Source organism: Hylobates moloch, unplaced genomic scaffold, assembly GCF_009828535.3.
Source record: "Hylobates moloch isolate HMO894 unplaced genomic scaffold, HMol_V3 SCAFFOLD_3, whole genome shotgun sequence".
Taxonomy (NCBI): domain Eukaryota; kingdom Metazoa; phylum Chordata; class Mammalia; order Primates; family Hylobatidae; genus Hylobates; species Hylobates moloch.
In genome coordinates this window covers 9,418,116-9,433,484 of record NW_026652278.1, presented here as the reverse complement: position 1 = coordinate 9,433,484, position 15,369 = coordinate 9,418,116, and the positions used below count along the sequence as shown (strand labels likewise).

Genomic DNA, 15,369 nt, shown 5'->3' with positions numbered 1-15,369 from the left:
CAATAATTCCCAGCCTGTGATATGGTGCCATCAATAATGATTATATATTTTTTTCCTACCAGGAAAAAAAGGCCATTTAATGTAGCTGAGATGGAGCCCTTTTGTTCCACTGAATCACAAACTGTGACTGTCTCATCAGGAGGCTGGATGAGACAGGACTGGCCAGGCCAGCTGATCTGGAGGGAATGTCTAAGGTCACCTTAGACTGAACACAGGGGTGACATTGGTGAGGCTCATTCTCTGCCAGCTAAGAACATCCATGTTTGGTCCTAAAAACGCCCAAATGAATGACAGGTGTCCTGTTTGTTGGGGCCATTCTATTTCCTACCAGGCCCTAGGTTCCTTGTGCACAAGTGGGGTTCCCAGCCCCTCTTTGTTCCTTCCAAAGCATCCAATCACAGGGACCTAGTAACTGTTCACAGACTGGGAGGCAGCACTTCTCAGAGGCAACACCAAGCATCCCTGACATCTCTGAGCCTGGCGTGGTTTACAAAGCACCTTCTCGTGATTCACCAGTGACTCTCATGGCAGATGTTTCTACAGGCAAGAAAACTAGGGTGCACTGAGGATTGGTGGGCTACCCCTGGTTACAAAGCCAGGCCCAGGGTGTGGGCCCCTCACTGCAGGGCAATGGCCACTGCCCACCAGGGCGGGGCCAGTATGTGACATGTGCTGCCATCCCCTCCTTCAACAGCGTCAACCTCACTAAGCAGCCCAGAACTCTGGGTGAGACAGGTCCCTGAACTCTGGCTGCCCCAGGGTCGTTTCTAAGTGCCCTCCCTGATCCCAGCCCAGCGGGCACACATCTCACCTTAGGATCTCGCAGATAGACACAACGGGGCTCCTTTTCCCTAGGGTGTTCCTCCTGCTGGGAACCATCCTCTCCAAACAATCGTGTGGGAATACACAGGACTGCCAAGGACTTCACAAACATTCCCCCAAAACATAAACAGTGTTCAACACTTGGGAGTTTTCAGCTTGGTGGTTTTTCTCCCACCAATAACAAGATGTGGTGCCTCACCAGGCAGTCCCTCCTGAACAGTCTTCAGAGAACCCCTTCACAAAGACCCGAGCTGTCCTTCTGGCTTGGGCGCTGCCAGCTCTCCCTCCCCGCTCTGTGATCTAGGCCAATCCCCTTGACCTCGGGTGGCTCAACAGCTCAGTCCTATTAAAGCGACCTCACGCCGCTTCCAGGGCCCATATCAAGATGTGTCAACAGGCAGCTTCTGGGAAGCAAAATGCCTGAACCCACCAGGAATCAACAGGCAGCTTCAATAAAGACACCGCACTACAGCAGTCCTCACAAGGACCCTTGTAATTCTTAATCTTCCAAAATCTTAGAGAAAAGGAAAGAGTGAGAGCTGGAGGGAGAGGCGAGAAAGAGAAATCGATCCATGGCTATTGCTGCAACCTCTACACCCCCACAGCTTTCTCCTCATTCCGTCTCTTCTCCACAGAGGCGTTCTCTTAATTTCCCTTTGAGATGGTTTAAATCAATAATGAATCCCTCAGTGCTAGGAACAGCCTGCATTTTAATCCTTGTGCAAATCTGTTCCAGAGAAACATCGCATGACATTCCCAGTGCCAGGCTCTCTTCTGATTGAGAACACATCCAGGGCTTTCAATCAGTGCTTCTAGGGGCTGGGGGAAGTTGAGCTGTTTGGAGAAGGGCTTCCGGTGCTGCCTGAATAGCAAGAGAGATTCTCAAGTCAAAGTTCCGCTGCGGTTCAAAGGCATGAATCCGGCTCAGCTCCCTTCCGTGTGTGCTGGCTTTTGCCCTAGGGTGGGCATCCTGCCCCCTCTGATGTGGAAGTAGGTGAATGAGGTGCGTCCAGGCTTAGGCATCCGCAAAGACCGGGTCCTTCCTATTTACAGAGCTTTGCAAAACTGGGGAGCCATCCTGCTAGTAACTCACAGCCCAGTCCCTCCTGGGAACGAGCCTCAGCTGAAGAGGCCACCAGCGGCACCCAAGGCTAAGCCTCCACAGGTGGTCCTGTCCAACAATGGATGGATGGCAGAAGCCTCACCCAGAGATAGCTCTGGGGCAGAGGGGCTGCCCCAGCTCAATCATTTACATGAAGCCTGGCCCCACTCCCTCAACTAGACAGAGGCTCCGTGAGAGCAAACGGGATGGATTTTCCTCTCCTATGTACAGCTTGCATCTAGCACATCAAGGGTGTTCAATAAATACAGCCAGGCGTCACTTAACAGCAAGGATATGTATGTTCTAAGAAATGCGTCAGTAGGTGATGTCATGTGAATGTCATAGAGTGCTCACACAAACCCAGATGGCACAGCCCCCTACACACCTAGGCAGTGAGGTACAGCCTACTGCTCCTATGCTGTCAGCCTGTACCACAGGAATCCTGTAAGCAGTTGTAACAGAAGAGTTAGAATTTATGTATTGAAGCATAGAAAAGGCACAATGAAAACACAGGATTATAACTTTATGGGGCCACCATCATATATGGGGTCCATTGTTGACCAAAACTTGGTTATGTGGTTTGCAACTCTATTTGGGGAGTGAGTAAATGAGTGATCAGTTTATTGTTATTAGTAGTAATAACTGATACCTAATAATAATAATGATTACATATTTTCCATTTGTCAAGCACTGTTTAAACACGTTACTACAAATATTAAGTCATTTAACTCTCACTACCCTGGAGGTAGGACTATCTTCCCCCATTTTACCGATGAGAAAATGAGGCACAGAGAGGTTAAGTTTCTTGTCCCAGTTTACAGAGCAGTAAGTGACAGGGCTGGGGTTCCAATGCCTGTGTCCCTGTCACCATGACTCCAGTATACCTCCCAGACACTCAGCGGGTGAAAGCTGTGCACCACCCTCAGGCCCCCTCACACCCTCTGCAGACAGAGTGAGGCTGACGAAACCAGGGTTCCTGCCCGAATGTTCAGCCCCGCTATTCCTCTGTGTCCCCATGAGTGACTGCCTATAACAGAATCCATTTCATTAAAAGCCTGCTTCCTTTCCTAGTTTATCATCATAACTGAATCATTTGACCAGTCCAAGGGGTTGTTTAAAAAATCAGTTTATATAAGCAGATGAAGAAAAGAACTAGCTAGGTTCCCAGACTCCAGGGGTTTGGGTCAAAATCGAGTTTGAATTCTTCACCGAGCTGAGTTCTCCTTCCCTTTGGACTCATCATCACAGAATGGGAAAATGAACCATTCCTGTGGTGGGTTGTTTCTGGGCATTGCATTAAGACTACACACAGAACCAAACCCCAGACATAGACACTGTAAAATCCTTAACAGATGGTGCATGACCCCACTCCAAATGTCCCTTGAATAAATGAGGAATCCAACTAGGTTGGAGGTGCCAGCACCTTCCACGCATTTTTCACACTTAATGGAGGCTATAACTGCCTCTGAATTAAGAGACAAACACTATCAACTGTCTCACAAATGAAGAGGCAGGAGGCTAATGTGAGATGTGTTTGAAAAGAATAGTCTTTACCACTTACGAATGGGATTAAACAAAGAAAAATTCTGCTTGCAATTGGTGGCTTCTTTTTAATTAACTGGGCCAATTTAGCATAGGAATGCATCAAGCTAGTTTTAAATTGTCATGATCTCTTACAGAGAGGAAACTGGAACATGAATTCTTGGCTGGCTTCTTTGGCCATATGAACCATCCGGTCCACTTCTTTCCATTATTCCTCTGTTCTCCTCCAGAAAAAAAAAAAAAAAAAAAAAATGGACTTGCCACTTGAATCCTTCTCTGGAAATTTAAAAGTGATTTGACTTTGCTTAAAATTCCAACATTTTCAAACCCTCTACTTTGGATCAATTATAGAAGTAAAGGCTGAATGTGAACCTAAAACTAAAAATAAAAGTGGTATTTCCCCTCTCCAAGCCAATTTATAGAAGGAAAAGAACAACTTGGACCAATCCAACTTGCAGCCAGCAACCCCCAAAATCTCCTGCTTACAGAAGTGCAAGGTCACAGCACAGGGCTAATGGCCCAGGATCCCGTTAGACTAATGGAACTTGGGCTCAGAGTGTTTGTTTCTTCAAGAGTGACCTAAACACGCAGTATTTATCATCCTTTCTGGCTGAGATGGGAAACGCGCCAGCCATTTCAGATAGGCCATGAGTCATGGGCTTCGAAAAAGAAGAAATTCCTATTGTTACTTATTTTTATAAATGTTTAGGAAGAAATGAAACAGCTGCTATGTCAGTAACTTACACAGAAAGTATGCACATAAACACACTTCCTCTGCCACTAGAGCTGGGATCAAGCTGGAAGCTACTCTCCTGGCTGCAAAGCCCAGGCCCCAGTTTCCTGAGGATCAGGTGCAGAATGGGAGGTGGCTGACTCCTAGGATGGTCCTCAGTGATCCCCGGTTCTTGGTATTCACACCCTGTAGTCTCATCCCGTTGAGTGTGGCTAGACCTCATGACTCGCTTTTAACCAACAGAATATGGCAATGATGATGGGATTTCACACCCATGACTAGGTTAGAAAAAATCGTGACTTCTAATCTGCTAGCAGATGCTCTAGCTTGCTGGCCTGGATAAAGCCTGCAGCCATACCGGAGAGGCCCTGTGGCGAGGTATTGAGAGTAGTCTCTCGCCAAAAGCCAGCAAAGATCTGAAGCCCTCATTCCAACAGCTCTTGAGGTGCTAAATTCTGCCCACAACCATGTGCGCTTGGGAGCAGGTCCTTCTGCAGTCAAGCATATTGAAGAGCCCCAGCCTGATGACAGCTGGGTCACAGCCTCATGACAGACCTTAAGTAGAGGACCCAGTAAAGCTGCAACCAGGTTCCTGACCCCCAGAAACTGTTTGAAGCTGCTAAGTTTTGGCAAACTTGTTCCGCAGCAGTACATAACTAGTACAGCAGGCAATGCAAGGCCTGGGTCAGCATCCTAACACTGCTGCTGCCCCGGCATCCTGCCCTTCTCCTCAGCACCAGGACATGCACCATGACGAAGCCGCCACCCACTTCTCTGATAAAGCACCAGCTCCCAAGGGGTAGGCACTGGGTCGCCACTGTTGTTCACCAGGGCACGTATGCTCAGTGCCCAGCACAGGACCCAGCCTGTGGCAGGGGCTGAATATGTGTTTGAATTGACCAACTATTTCTGTTAGGCTGAGGACCAGGGAGGCAAGAAGCTTTCACATTCAGTTCCTAGGATATATAGAGTATTTGTTATTAAAAGAAGAAAACATGGTGGCTACTTGAGGGGACCATGCTGTGAACTGTGAACCTCCTTCTAGCTGACAGACTCAGGCTGGGGTAAGAGAGGAGTTTGGCAGGTCTTGCTCCTAGCTGAGCTGCTTGCACCTGCACGGTGCTGCTGTCTTCTGTTCCAACGCTCACCTTTGTGGTGTTGGTGTCCTCAGAAGTGGGACCAGAACTCCAGGAAGAAAGAAACACACTCAGGGACCCTGGCTCCACCCCTAACAGGGACCCTGGCTCCACCCCTAACAGGGACCCTGGCTCCACCCCCTAACCCTGGCTCCACCCCTAACAGGGACCCTGGCTCCACCCCCTAACAGGGACCCTGGCTCCACCCCAAACAGGAGAACATGTGGTGTTTTCCTTTGCACTTGTCCTTCTCTCTGCCTGGAAGGCTTCTTCATCTTAACCCACCTTCCTGCCTTGTTTACACAGCAAACTCTTATTCATCCTTCAAAACCCAGTCTGGCATCAATTTTCTTCAGGTCAATTCCTTCTGGATCTCCCTACTCAGGAGCCCCACTCTCCCCACCTCCTACTCTGCAGAACTGCAGCCAACCACAGCCATGCCCACGTCCCCACTGGGAGCTCCAGTCTCCCAGGGCCCAGAGCAGGGCTGACACACACCAAACCCAGTCCCAACAGATGGGCCCACACCTCTCTGTGCCCAGACAGTACACAAGGCTGCTGTGTGCACTCTCGACCCCTGAGGTTAAGGCGTGGTCTGACCTTTCTCAGAATGAGGAACTAAGCAGCAGCGACAGGAAACCATTTGATGAGCACACCCAGCACTTGCGCCCTTCAGCTGGAGGTCGTGTGGGGGAGGGAGGCAGAGTAGCTATGAAAACACCTCCGGGGGCGGCGAGGGGTCAGCTCGAGGTGACAGTTATGTCACCATGAGAGCTCGGCTAGTGTGCATCAGCCCTGCTGGAAGGAGGGAGACCACTCAGCGGGGCCAATTTCTGCCTCCAAAACACGGGAACCAGCAGGTGGGACATGACAAGGGACAGCAAGTCAGTGGCTGCCTCAGAACAGAGTGGACGAAGTCCTGGGCTGGGAGATGCAGAGAGCAGGGAGAGAAACCACACCTGGCACCTGCCAGAAGGCATGGCACCGGGACAGCCACCGAGAGCTCAGGCTCAGGGAGCCGGGGCTGAGGGATGGCAGATCCACCCTCCCCCTGACCAGGTCATACTCAGAGCGGTGGGAGCCATGCAGACTCCACAAGAGGGACATCAGCTCAGGAGTGTGACCAGGGCAGACTTTAAAGCATGTTTTTGGGGGGCAACAATGCAAAGAAGCAGGACATAAGACTGTCCCATCACACCCATGTGCACACACACACACACACACACTTATTTGCATAGAAAAGTCTGGAAGAAAATATACCAAAACATAAATAGTAGTTATCTAGGTGAGAAATTATAGTTTGAAAACAGTTTAACAATATATGTTCTAAAATTTCCACAACAAACACGCCTTATTGTTATAATTGGCAAATACGTGGGGCCAGGAAGGTATGCCACCTGAGGAAGGGATCCCAGGGGTCAGTTTCCCAGGGCTGCCAGGACAAATCACCACAAACAGGTGGTGCATAATGACAGCACTTTCTTCCCTCAGTGCCCTGGAAGCTGGAGTCTGAAGCCCAGGTGTGGGGCAGGGGTGGTTCCTCTGGGGTGCCAGGGGAGAATCTGTTCCACACCTCTCCTGGCTCCTGGTGGCTGCCGGCACTCCTTGGCACCCCTTGGCTGGTGGCAGCATCACTCCAGCCTCGTCACGAGGCATGCTCCCTGTGTCTTAGGGTGGGTGAGGGTCTACCCTGATCCAGCATGACCTCATTTTAACCGGAGTGCATCTGCAAAGATCCTATTTCCAAATAAGATCACAGTCACACACACTGGAGGAGACGACTTCGGCATATCTTTTTGGGGGGCATAATTCAATCCATAAGAAGATGTAGTTGGCCCAAAGGAAAATAAGACACAAAGGGCTGTGGTCCCTGTCTTTAAATATCCCCAGCCTCTCCTGTTTTGGAAGGATTACACTTGGTCTGTCTGACTGTATGGAGAAGAAACAGGACCAATGAGTGGATGTTCCCCAAAAGCGGACCTGGTCTCAACATAGGAACACAGCTGTCCTAAGCTACACTGGCCATCTTGCGTGGAGAATTCCCTGACTCAGAGGGCCTCGGATTAGACAGGGGCCCCCTTAGCTCTGATGTGGTGGTACTGGAGGGAGCGTTGGACTAAATAATTTTAAGGTCCTGGCAGCCCTGAGATTCTGCATTCACACAGGCATCAATGACGCAAGCAGCGCCCAGTGCCAGCCGGGCCGCCCCATAGTGGCTGTTCAGTATCCCACTACCCTGGCCTCACCCACACTGGGCAACGCTTGATCTTAAAGCAAAGCTGCTCTGCTCATCGTTCTTCCTTTTGGTCTCTCAAGGAAAGCTGGAAACTGTACATTCAATGCAGACAAGGATAAAAGCATCGACCACATCGAGAGACACAGAATTCTAGGAGTTAAACCATGTGAAGAAGCTTACACCCCTGATTCTAAGGGTGTTTCCTCCGCCTTGACAGTACCAAGGAACCGTCCCGTGTCCCTGGTCAGGCCTGCTGGGGCTGAAGTCACACAGACCAGGATCAGAATGGTTAAGAAAACAATCTGCAACGTGTGTCAACTCAGTGGGGACAGCCTCAAGAATAACACTTACGTAAGAAACAGCAGTAACATTGCAAGTTCCGTTTATTTTTGTTTGTTTTTATTTATTTATTTATTTTTTTGAGATAGAGTCTTGCTCTGTTGCCCAGGCTGGAGTACAGTTGCGCCATCTTGGCCCACTGCAGCCTCCACCTCCTGGATTCAAGCCATTCTCCTGCCTCAGCCTCTCAAGTAGCTGGGACTACAGGAGTGTGCCACCACGCCTGGTAATTTTTGTATTTTTAGTAGAGATGGGGTTTCACCATGTTGGCCAGGCTGGTCTTGAACTCCTGACCTCAGGTGATCCACCCACCCCGGCCTCCCAAAGTGCTGGGATTACAGGCATGAGCCACCGTACCCAGCCTGTTTAATTTTTTCTAAAGGAGACAAAATCTTATTTGTGATGAGAGGGGAACACCGTTCTTCAAAAGTTCCTCTTCTTCTCACCCCAAATGCAACACACAGAAACTGCTCACCTCTCCACAGGGTCCCTGAGCATGACAATCAGTTTGGCATTCGGCTGAAAGGCGTGGATGAAGTCCTGGGTCAGAAACGGTGGCTCGCCGTCCGTGCTGTTGTCGTAGAAGAACGTCCAGGCATTGTTATCCCACATCGTGGAGGCACTGGCCTCCCCTGGAAACAGAAAACACTCCAAGTGAGCTGGGGTGGGATTCGGGCTCCCACGGAGTGGCTCTAGGTGCCAGAGGCCAAACCTGGCCCCGATGCCTTCCTCTTAAGCAGCAGGACAGGCCAAGCTGTCAGCCTTTGCGGGCATTTGGGACTCCAAAGAGAGAAGGATGGATGCCCACCCCTGCCACAGCCACACCCCACCTCCACCCCAAAAACCTCTGTCTGGAAGTCCAGGCGATCCATGCAACACTGAGTGTCCCCAACCCTGAGCTCCTCTTTCCAAGGGGAGCAAGAATGAAAACCTTCACTAGCACCTGGACCCCCAGTTTCACAGTATTTAACTTTGCTCATGGTGCACAGCTCTGTGGCATTTTAAGGGCCCACTGAGAATGCAGTCTGTGAGAAAAACACACCAAAACATAAACAGCAGGTATCTTGGTGGGAAATTATAGGTGGTTTTGAAAATGGTTTTCCTGTATAGTTTTCCAGTATATGTTCTATACAGTAGATGGTTCTAGTAATAATAGATGGAGTTCTCTCTGAACTGGGGGCCCAAGATGATGAAAGGCCTTGCCATTTCTGCCCAGGATCTAACAAAGAGAAAGAGCTGGGGCAGAGCTGAGCCACGTTTCACAGCTGGGAGGAGCCGAGAACTGGTCTAGCAGACCAGGAGCCTGGAGCTGGTACTAGATGATTTCCTTCCAAAGCATCAGGAGAAAGGAGGAGGGTGGGAACACTAACCCTTATGAGGAATTTGAGTGCGATTTCCTTCCTTGAAGCTGTAACTGTCATCATAGGGCATACTCTAAGACTAAAAGAGAGAGGCGCTTTGCCACAGGGCTCACACGCCCTGTCTCCTGCGAGGCCATTGCTCTGCACGCAGCTGGCGCCTACTCAGTGCAGACTGGGTGAACGGGAACTGGGTCCCAGCCAGTTTCACATTTCATCATGGTCCTCACAAGTGAAGGATGTAAATGGCAAACACACGTCCCAGCACAGAGGTGATGCCAAGACACAGGCAGGCATTCCAACAGCACAGACTCTCTCAGAGGATGAAGCCAAATTTCCTGAGGGTTTGAGGAGAGACAGTGTGTGTGTGTGTGTGTGTGTGCGCGCGCGTGCGTGCGCGTGTGTGTTTAGGAAAGTCTTCAGAGATTTAAAAAAGAAGGCAAATCCATCAATCAGCTCTGCACTCAATTGATTTCCTGACAGTTTGCCAAGGACTACAGGACACATCTGAAAGTTACTTATCCAGGGAAAGACTGAGCCAGAGGACTGAGTCTCTTTGGTCAGTGACAAGTGTATCAAATCCCTACAGGCCCCTATCAGTTCTGTCGGATGCGTAATCACATCCAGGTGAACAGCTCTGTTCTGGTCTTTTGTTCTTTCTTTTTTTAAAGAGACAATACCCTAGGATACAGAAAAAACAAGTCAATCAGAAGTCCCTTGAAAATTCTCCTCGCAATGAGTAAGAATATAAAGGACAAGTGAACTCTCTAGCTAAATTGGCACAAATTGTCAGATCTCAAAAATGAACTGGTTTTAGAGCCATGGAGGCATTTGTCCATCCACCTGACTGTCTTCCTTCCATCCAGCCACCATCCATCCTTTGTCCATACAGGAAGCATTCATTTGGTGTCTAATCTGTGCTCAGCATTGTGCTTGGCACCAGGGACAGATCAGGGGAGGAAAGCACGGCCCCTCCTCTCTCGGACCTTAAGACATAAGGGGGACGATGGCAATTCAAGAAACGAAGAGTACCACGTGGGGTACCTGGGAGTAGAGGCAGGAGCCTTTCAATGTGTCTAAAGCTCTGGCCCCAATTTCAGCCATCACATTCAGGCCACCTGCATCCTGAACCTCTTGTGTGATGCTAGCTGTCAAAAAGACAGCAGAAGAAAGGTCCTCTCTGACCTAGTGGCCCAAGATGATGAAAGATCCTGCTGTTTCTGCCTGGAATCTAACAAAGAGGAAGAGCTGGGGCAGAGCTGAGTCACATTTCAGAGCTGGAAGGAGTCTAGAACTGACCTGGTCCAACAATCCCACTTTGCAGAGGTGTAGACAGAGTCCAGGAACAGGAAAAATGACCGGCCACAAGGCACAGAGCTGGCCGCTGGCCCAAGCAGGGCTAGAAACTTGTCACACCACAAGACTACCATAGAATTCACCAAACTCTGCTTTAAGTAAATATCAGCACAGTGATTTTATTTTTTGTTCTTTTTAAAATCTTGGAGCAAGCAAAATTAGGAGACCAAACTAAGGCTTTCCTTTTTCATTCAGTATCTTAGTCTCCGTTTCCTGGCCCGAGAATACATATTTTCAGCTCTTTCATAAGAACATGTGATTTTCCCAGAGGCATATGGTACAGGAGTCACAATGAAATGTAAGTCAGACTTGAGATTTGGGGAGTTTGGAGCCCCAAGTTTGCAAAAAACTAGCTAACAGCCAAATCATACTGGAGGTGACTCCCAGTGACTTAATTTCTTTGAGCTTAAAAGAAAAAAAAGAGTAACTAAGTCAGGACTTAGGCACATAAGCCTGTCCCCTTGGACAAGAGAGTCTTAAGTTAAAAAGTCATCTTTCAAAGGGCTGATTACAATTCCTCTTAGTAGCTAATAGATTTATTTAATTTGGAGATTGCAAATATAACAGATCTAGGAAAATTAAAAAATAGATCACTAAGGTAAACAATTTAAGCAAAACGTGACTCAATTTCTCTTTTAGAAGGCATCAGTGGATAAACACCTTCTAAGCTGAATCCAATAAAAAGAATTATGTCAGACAAATAACAAGTCTAGAGATCTAAGGTAGAGCATGTGTACTGTATTATTAATCCTATTAATCCTGTATTGCATGCTGGAAATTTTCCAGGACAGTATATTTCAGATGCTTTTACCACACACACGCCCCCCTCCCCACACACAAAGGTAACTGTGAAAAAAAAAATGGCTATGTTAATTTGCTTTACCGTAGTAATCATTTCACTGTCTCTATTTCCATCAAAACATCACAGTATGCTGTACACCTTAAATTATACAATAAAAAATAAATTTTAAAAAGAGTAAATATGTTTACTTATAAAATATTCTTGTGAATATTTAAAACAAATTATTATTAATCAACCTCACTTTGAAAGCCCAAAGGCATTAGGTTGACAGGGGCTAGGCTTTTTAAACAGCAATTAGTTATAGGCGATGTGTCAGAGCTGAGTCTATTTCAGGAGAAGCTGCCTCCGTCTTATATGGTCCCAGTGGCCAGGGATTACAAAAGCCCCAAGCAGCAAATCGATGACTAACCAGTTAACTGCATTTATATTCCCCATCCAAACTTATCGGATCAGTACATCAGGAAAAGAAGTCAATATCTCTGCTTAATTTCTTAAAAACAAAGAAATGGCAACTTCTCAAGAAAGCCATCAGCCGTCCTTAAGTCTCCATAGAATTAGAAAGTCAACATTTCCACTTTATAGTAACTGTTCAAGTGATGTGAACATTTTACGTAGTGGTAAGAGTGACAGCCAGGTGGAGAAGTGGAGGCTCAAAAGAAGTCTGCTGCCACCATGCAAATGTTCTGGAGGTGAAGCAGAGCTGGGCTAGGCCTGGAGCCTGAGCCAGGACCCCAGGGAGGGTGTTAGCCCTGTCAGAGTGACACAGAAGCCTTACCAATAATGATTGTATTCATCTTGTTCTGCTCCTTTGCAGAGCTGGCCTGCAGTCCTTGATGGATCTGGTGTGCAGCCAGGTCAAAGAGGTCCAGATAATCTTCCACGGGATAGCGGTCTCGCAGCCCATCTCTTAGACGGACGATTCCTATGAGAACCAAGAAGCAGGAGATACTGAGGACAAAGTTGCTACTGCTGGAGCGATGGCCTCCCAGACAGCAACCAAAGAGAGATGGAAAGGCCTAAAGGGCCTGGCTACAGCGGCAAGAGGCTCAGCCCAGGTAAGCTTCAGAAAGGGCTGCTGGGGATGGGGGTGGGGGTCTATGCGGCCTGGCTACCCACTTCAATCCATGCATGCCTCAAGGGCTGGAAGATACCACCACTAAGCTAGACAGTGGCAGATTAAAGGCTGGAACACCTATTCAAGAGCTAGAAACACGTCTGCTTGGAGGGACAGAGTCTGGGGCTGGTTAACTTGTGCACAGGTGGGACTCTTAAGTGGCTGGGCAGCGATGACACCCAGGATGCATGCGTTGTGTCAAACAGGGAGAGAGGACCGAGGGCAGCCCACAGGAGAGAGGAGGGCAGTATCCTATAAACTCCATGATGCCTTCCTCATGGGGCCCAGCCAGCACCTGCCTGATGTTCTCTCTCCTCCCCGTTCAATCAAATACCCTGCCCTTTGTCCAAACAATAAGGGGAACTGATCATACTCTAGACAGACGTGGATTCTAGCATCAGCCACATACAGCTTAAATTCACCCCCTGCCTGAAAAATAAATAAATTTCACTTGCAAACATTTAAAAATCCACTTCCCAACACCACAACTCCTGAAGTCAATGGAAATTGGAAAGAGAACATCCGTGGCCAAAGCAACAAGAGGTTCAAGGTGACATTGAAGACTAGATTCCAGAGGCCCGCCTCTATTCTTCCTCCTTTCCTGCCAGTAGAAAGCTGGTTTTCATTAAGGGGAAATCACTGTGAGCCTCGGGGGAACACCCTACAGCAAGGGAGTGTGTTCAGACACGTCCAGCAAATGCATAGGGATGTGAAACCCTGGCTCCTACAGCGGCCGCTGCTAAACCACAAAAGAAACATTTACACTTTAGCTCACTGTAGGACGAACATCAAAAGGATGAAAGCAAACGTTTGTCAGGAAACACATTAAGAGTTGGTCTAGGGAAAACTTTGAAGATTCCCTTCTAGTCAACCTGAGTCCATTACTGGAAAACACCCTCGTGGCCTGCCAGGACTCTGGCTGACAATAGGCACCTATCACCCCTCAGCTCCAGTGACCAAACCTCTCCTGGCACAAGGAAAAGGTTACAGAGAGGAAACAGTGATCTGAGGACCGCAGGGTGCATGGGGCTAAGCTGGAGCAGAGAGGGATGGGCAGTGGTCATGGTAAGCCTGTGGCAAAGGGCTGAGAGCAAGGCCTCCAGAATGATCTCCATGTGGTTATCATATGGAACCCGTAAGGCAGACGGGGCAGGTCAGAGAAGCTGAGGCCTGAAGCAACTCAGTCTCCCCCAGGTGCAGTGACTGCAGCTGGAACTGCACATAGCTGGGAACAGCACAGAGCTAGGAACAGCACAGAGCAGAGGAACAGCACAGAGCAGAGGAACAGCACAGAGCAGGGAACAGCACAGAGCAGAGGTACAGCACAGAGCAGGGGAACGGCACAGAGCAGAGGAACGGCACAGGGTAGGGGAACGGCACAGAGCGGAGGAACGGCACAGAGCAGGGAACGGCACAGAGCAGGGAACAGCACAGAGCAGAGGTACAGTACAGAGCAGGGGAACAGCACAGAGCGGGGGAACAGCACACAGCGGAGGAACAGCACAGAGCAGGGAACGGCACAGAGCAGGGGAACGGCACAGAGCAGGGGAACGGCACAGAGCAGAGGAACGGCACAGAGCAGGGAACGGCACAGAGCAGGGAACGGCACAGAGCAGAGGAACGGCACAGAGCAGAGAACGGCACAGAGTTTGGGAACGGCACAGAGCAGGGGAACGGCACAGAGTTTGGGAACGGCACAGAGCAGGGGAACGGCACAGAGCTTGGGAGCGGCACAGAGCTTGGGAGCGGCACAGAGCTTGGGAGCGGCACAGAGCTGGGAGCCAAGAGTCCGGATCACGCCCTTCTTGCTGGCCCTTACTGGCCCTTGCTGGCCCTTACTGGCCACTGGCACTTACCGCTGACTGCTCGGGTCATGTGCCCGGGCTTTCGGAACAAGAAGAGCTGCCAGTTCTGACTCGTCCCCGTGTCCTGCACACAGCTGGCAATCAATGCTCACTGCATGGCTGGGAACCGGGTTCCAGACCCTGCTGGGTCTTTGCCTGGGAACAGCCTCCTAACAAGGGAATTGTGCAATCTCTTTCTGCCGCCCCCGCCCCCCAACCCCAGCACTAACGTTGAGGGAGGAATGAACGAATGAAGGAACGAGACCAGACAGGAGCCCTGGGACCCGGCACTCACCAAACCGCTTCCGGGTCCACCAGTGTGGCTCCTTGATGGCGGAGAACTTGACCTCAGGGTGCAGCCGCAGGCGGTCATAGAGGTCTGTGGTCCCGCACTTGGGCTGCCCTATGATGTAGAAGTGCGGCAGGCAGCGCAGGCGGAAGTGCTTCCCGTGCGCGTGCGCCAGGTGGCCCCAGAAGGCCTTGCGCAGCGCGTCGAAGGTGGAGCGGAAGCGCTTGGAGTAGAGCACGTAGGAGTTGGTGAGGTAGGGGTCGGTGGTGTTCCGCCCCGAGAACTCCTCGTACCAACAGGGGCTCTTACTGTTTGGAAGGAATTTGTTGGGGATGACTGAAAACATCTGCAAGGAAACAGAGGAGGAGAGACACAGAGGAGGGGAAAATGAGCAAAGACACAATCTAACCGCAATGGGAACATGCCCTGAGACTGACGACCGTGTTCAAATTTGAGCTAATGTTTGACAGTGATTACCAAATAAAGCAAAACTTGGTAGACGGTCAATGACTGTGCTTTCCTCACCCCCGCCCCCCCCCCCCAAAAAAAAAAAAAAAAAAAAAACTTGGAGAGAATAAAGATAAAAGTTTAATTAAAACCATTCTACCATAATTTACCTTTCTGACACTTACACAACACACACGCACACACGGTAATTAAACAGAATCTTTTTACTAGTTGTATGTTTAAATTGCC

General features: G+C 49.4%; 1 protein-coding gene across 6 annotated transcripts in view; it reads right to left on the bottom strand.

Moving 5' to 3' along the window:
* Positions 1–15,369, bottom strand: part of CHST15 (carbohydrate sulfotransferase 15) — an 85,493-nt gene that overhangs the window by 21,633 nt on the left and 48,491 nt on the right. For all 6 annotated transcript variants that reach the window (XM_032175757.2, XM_032175764.2, XM_058435920.1 and 3 more), the window contains 3 exons: positions 14,680–15,019; positions 12,202–12,348; positions 8,386–8,542 (listed from right to left, as the gene is read on the bottom strand). In XM_032175757.2, the coding sequence (XP_032031648.1) occupies positions 8,386–8,542; positions 12,202–12,348; positions 14,680–15,019 (644 nt within the window). The remainder of the gene's footprint in view (positions 1–8,385; positions 8,543–12,201; positions 12,349–14,679; positions 15,020–15,369) is intronic.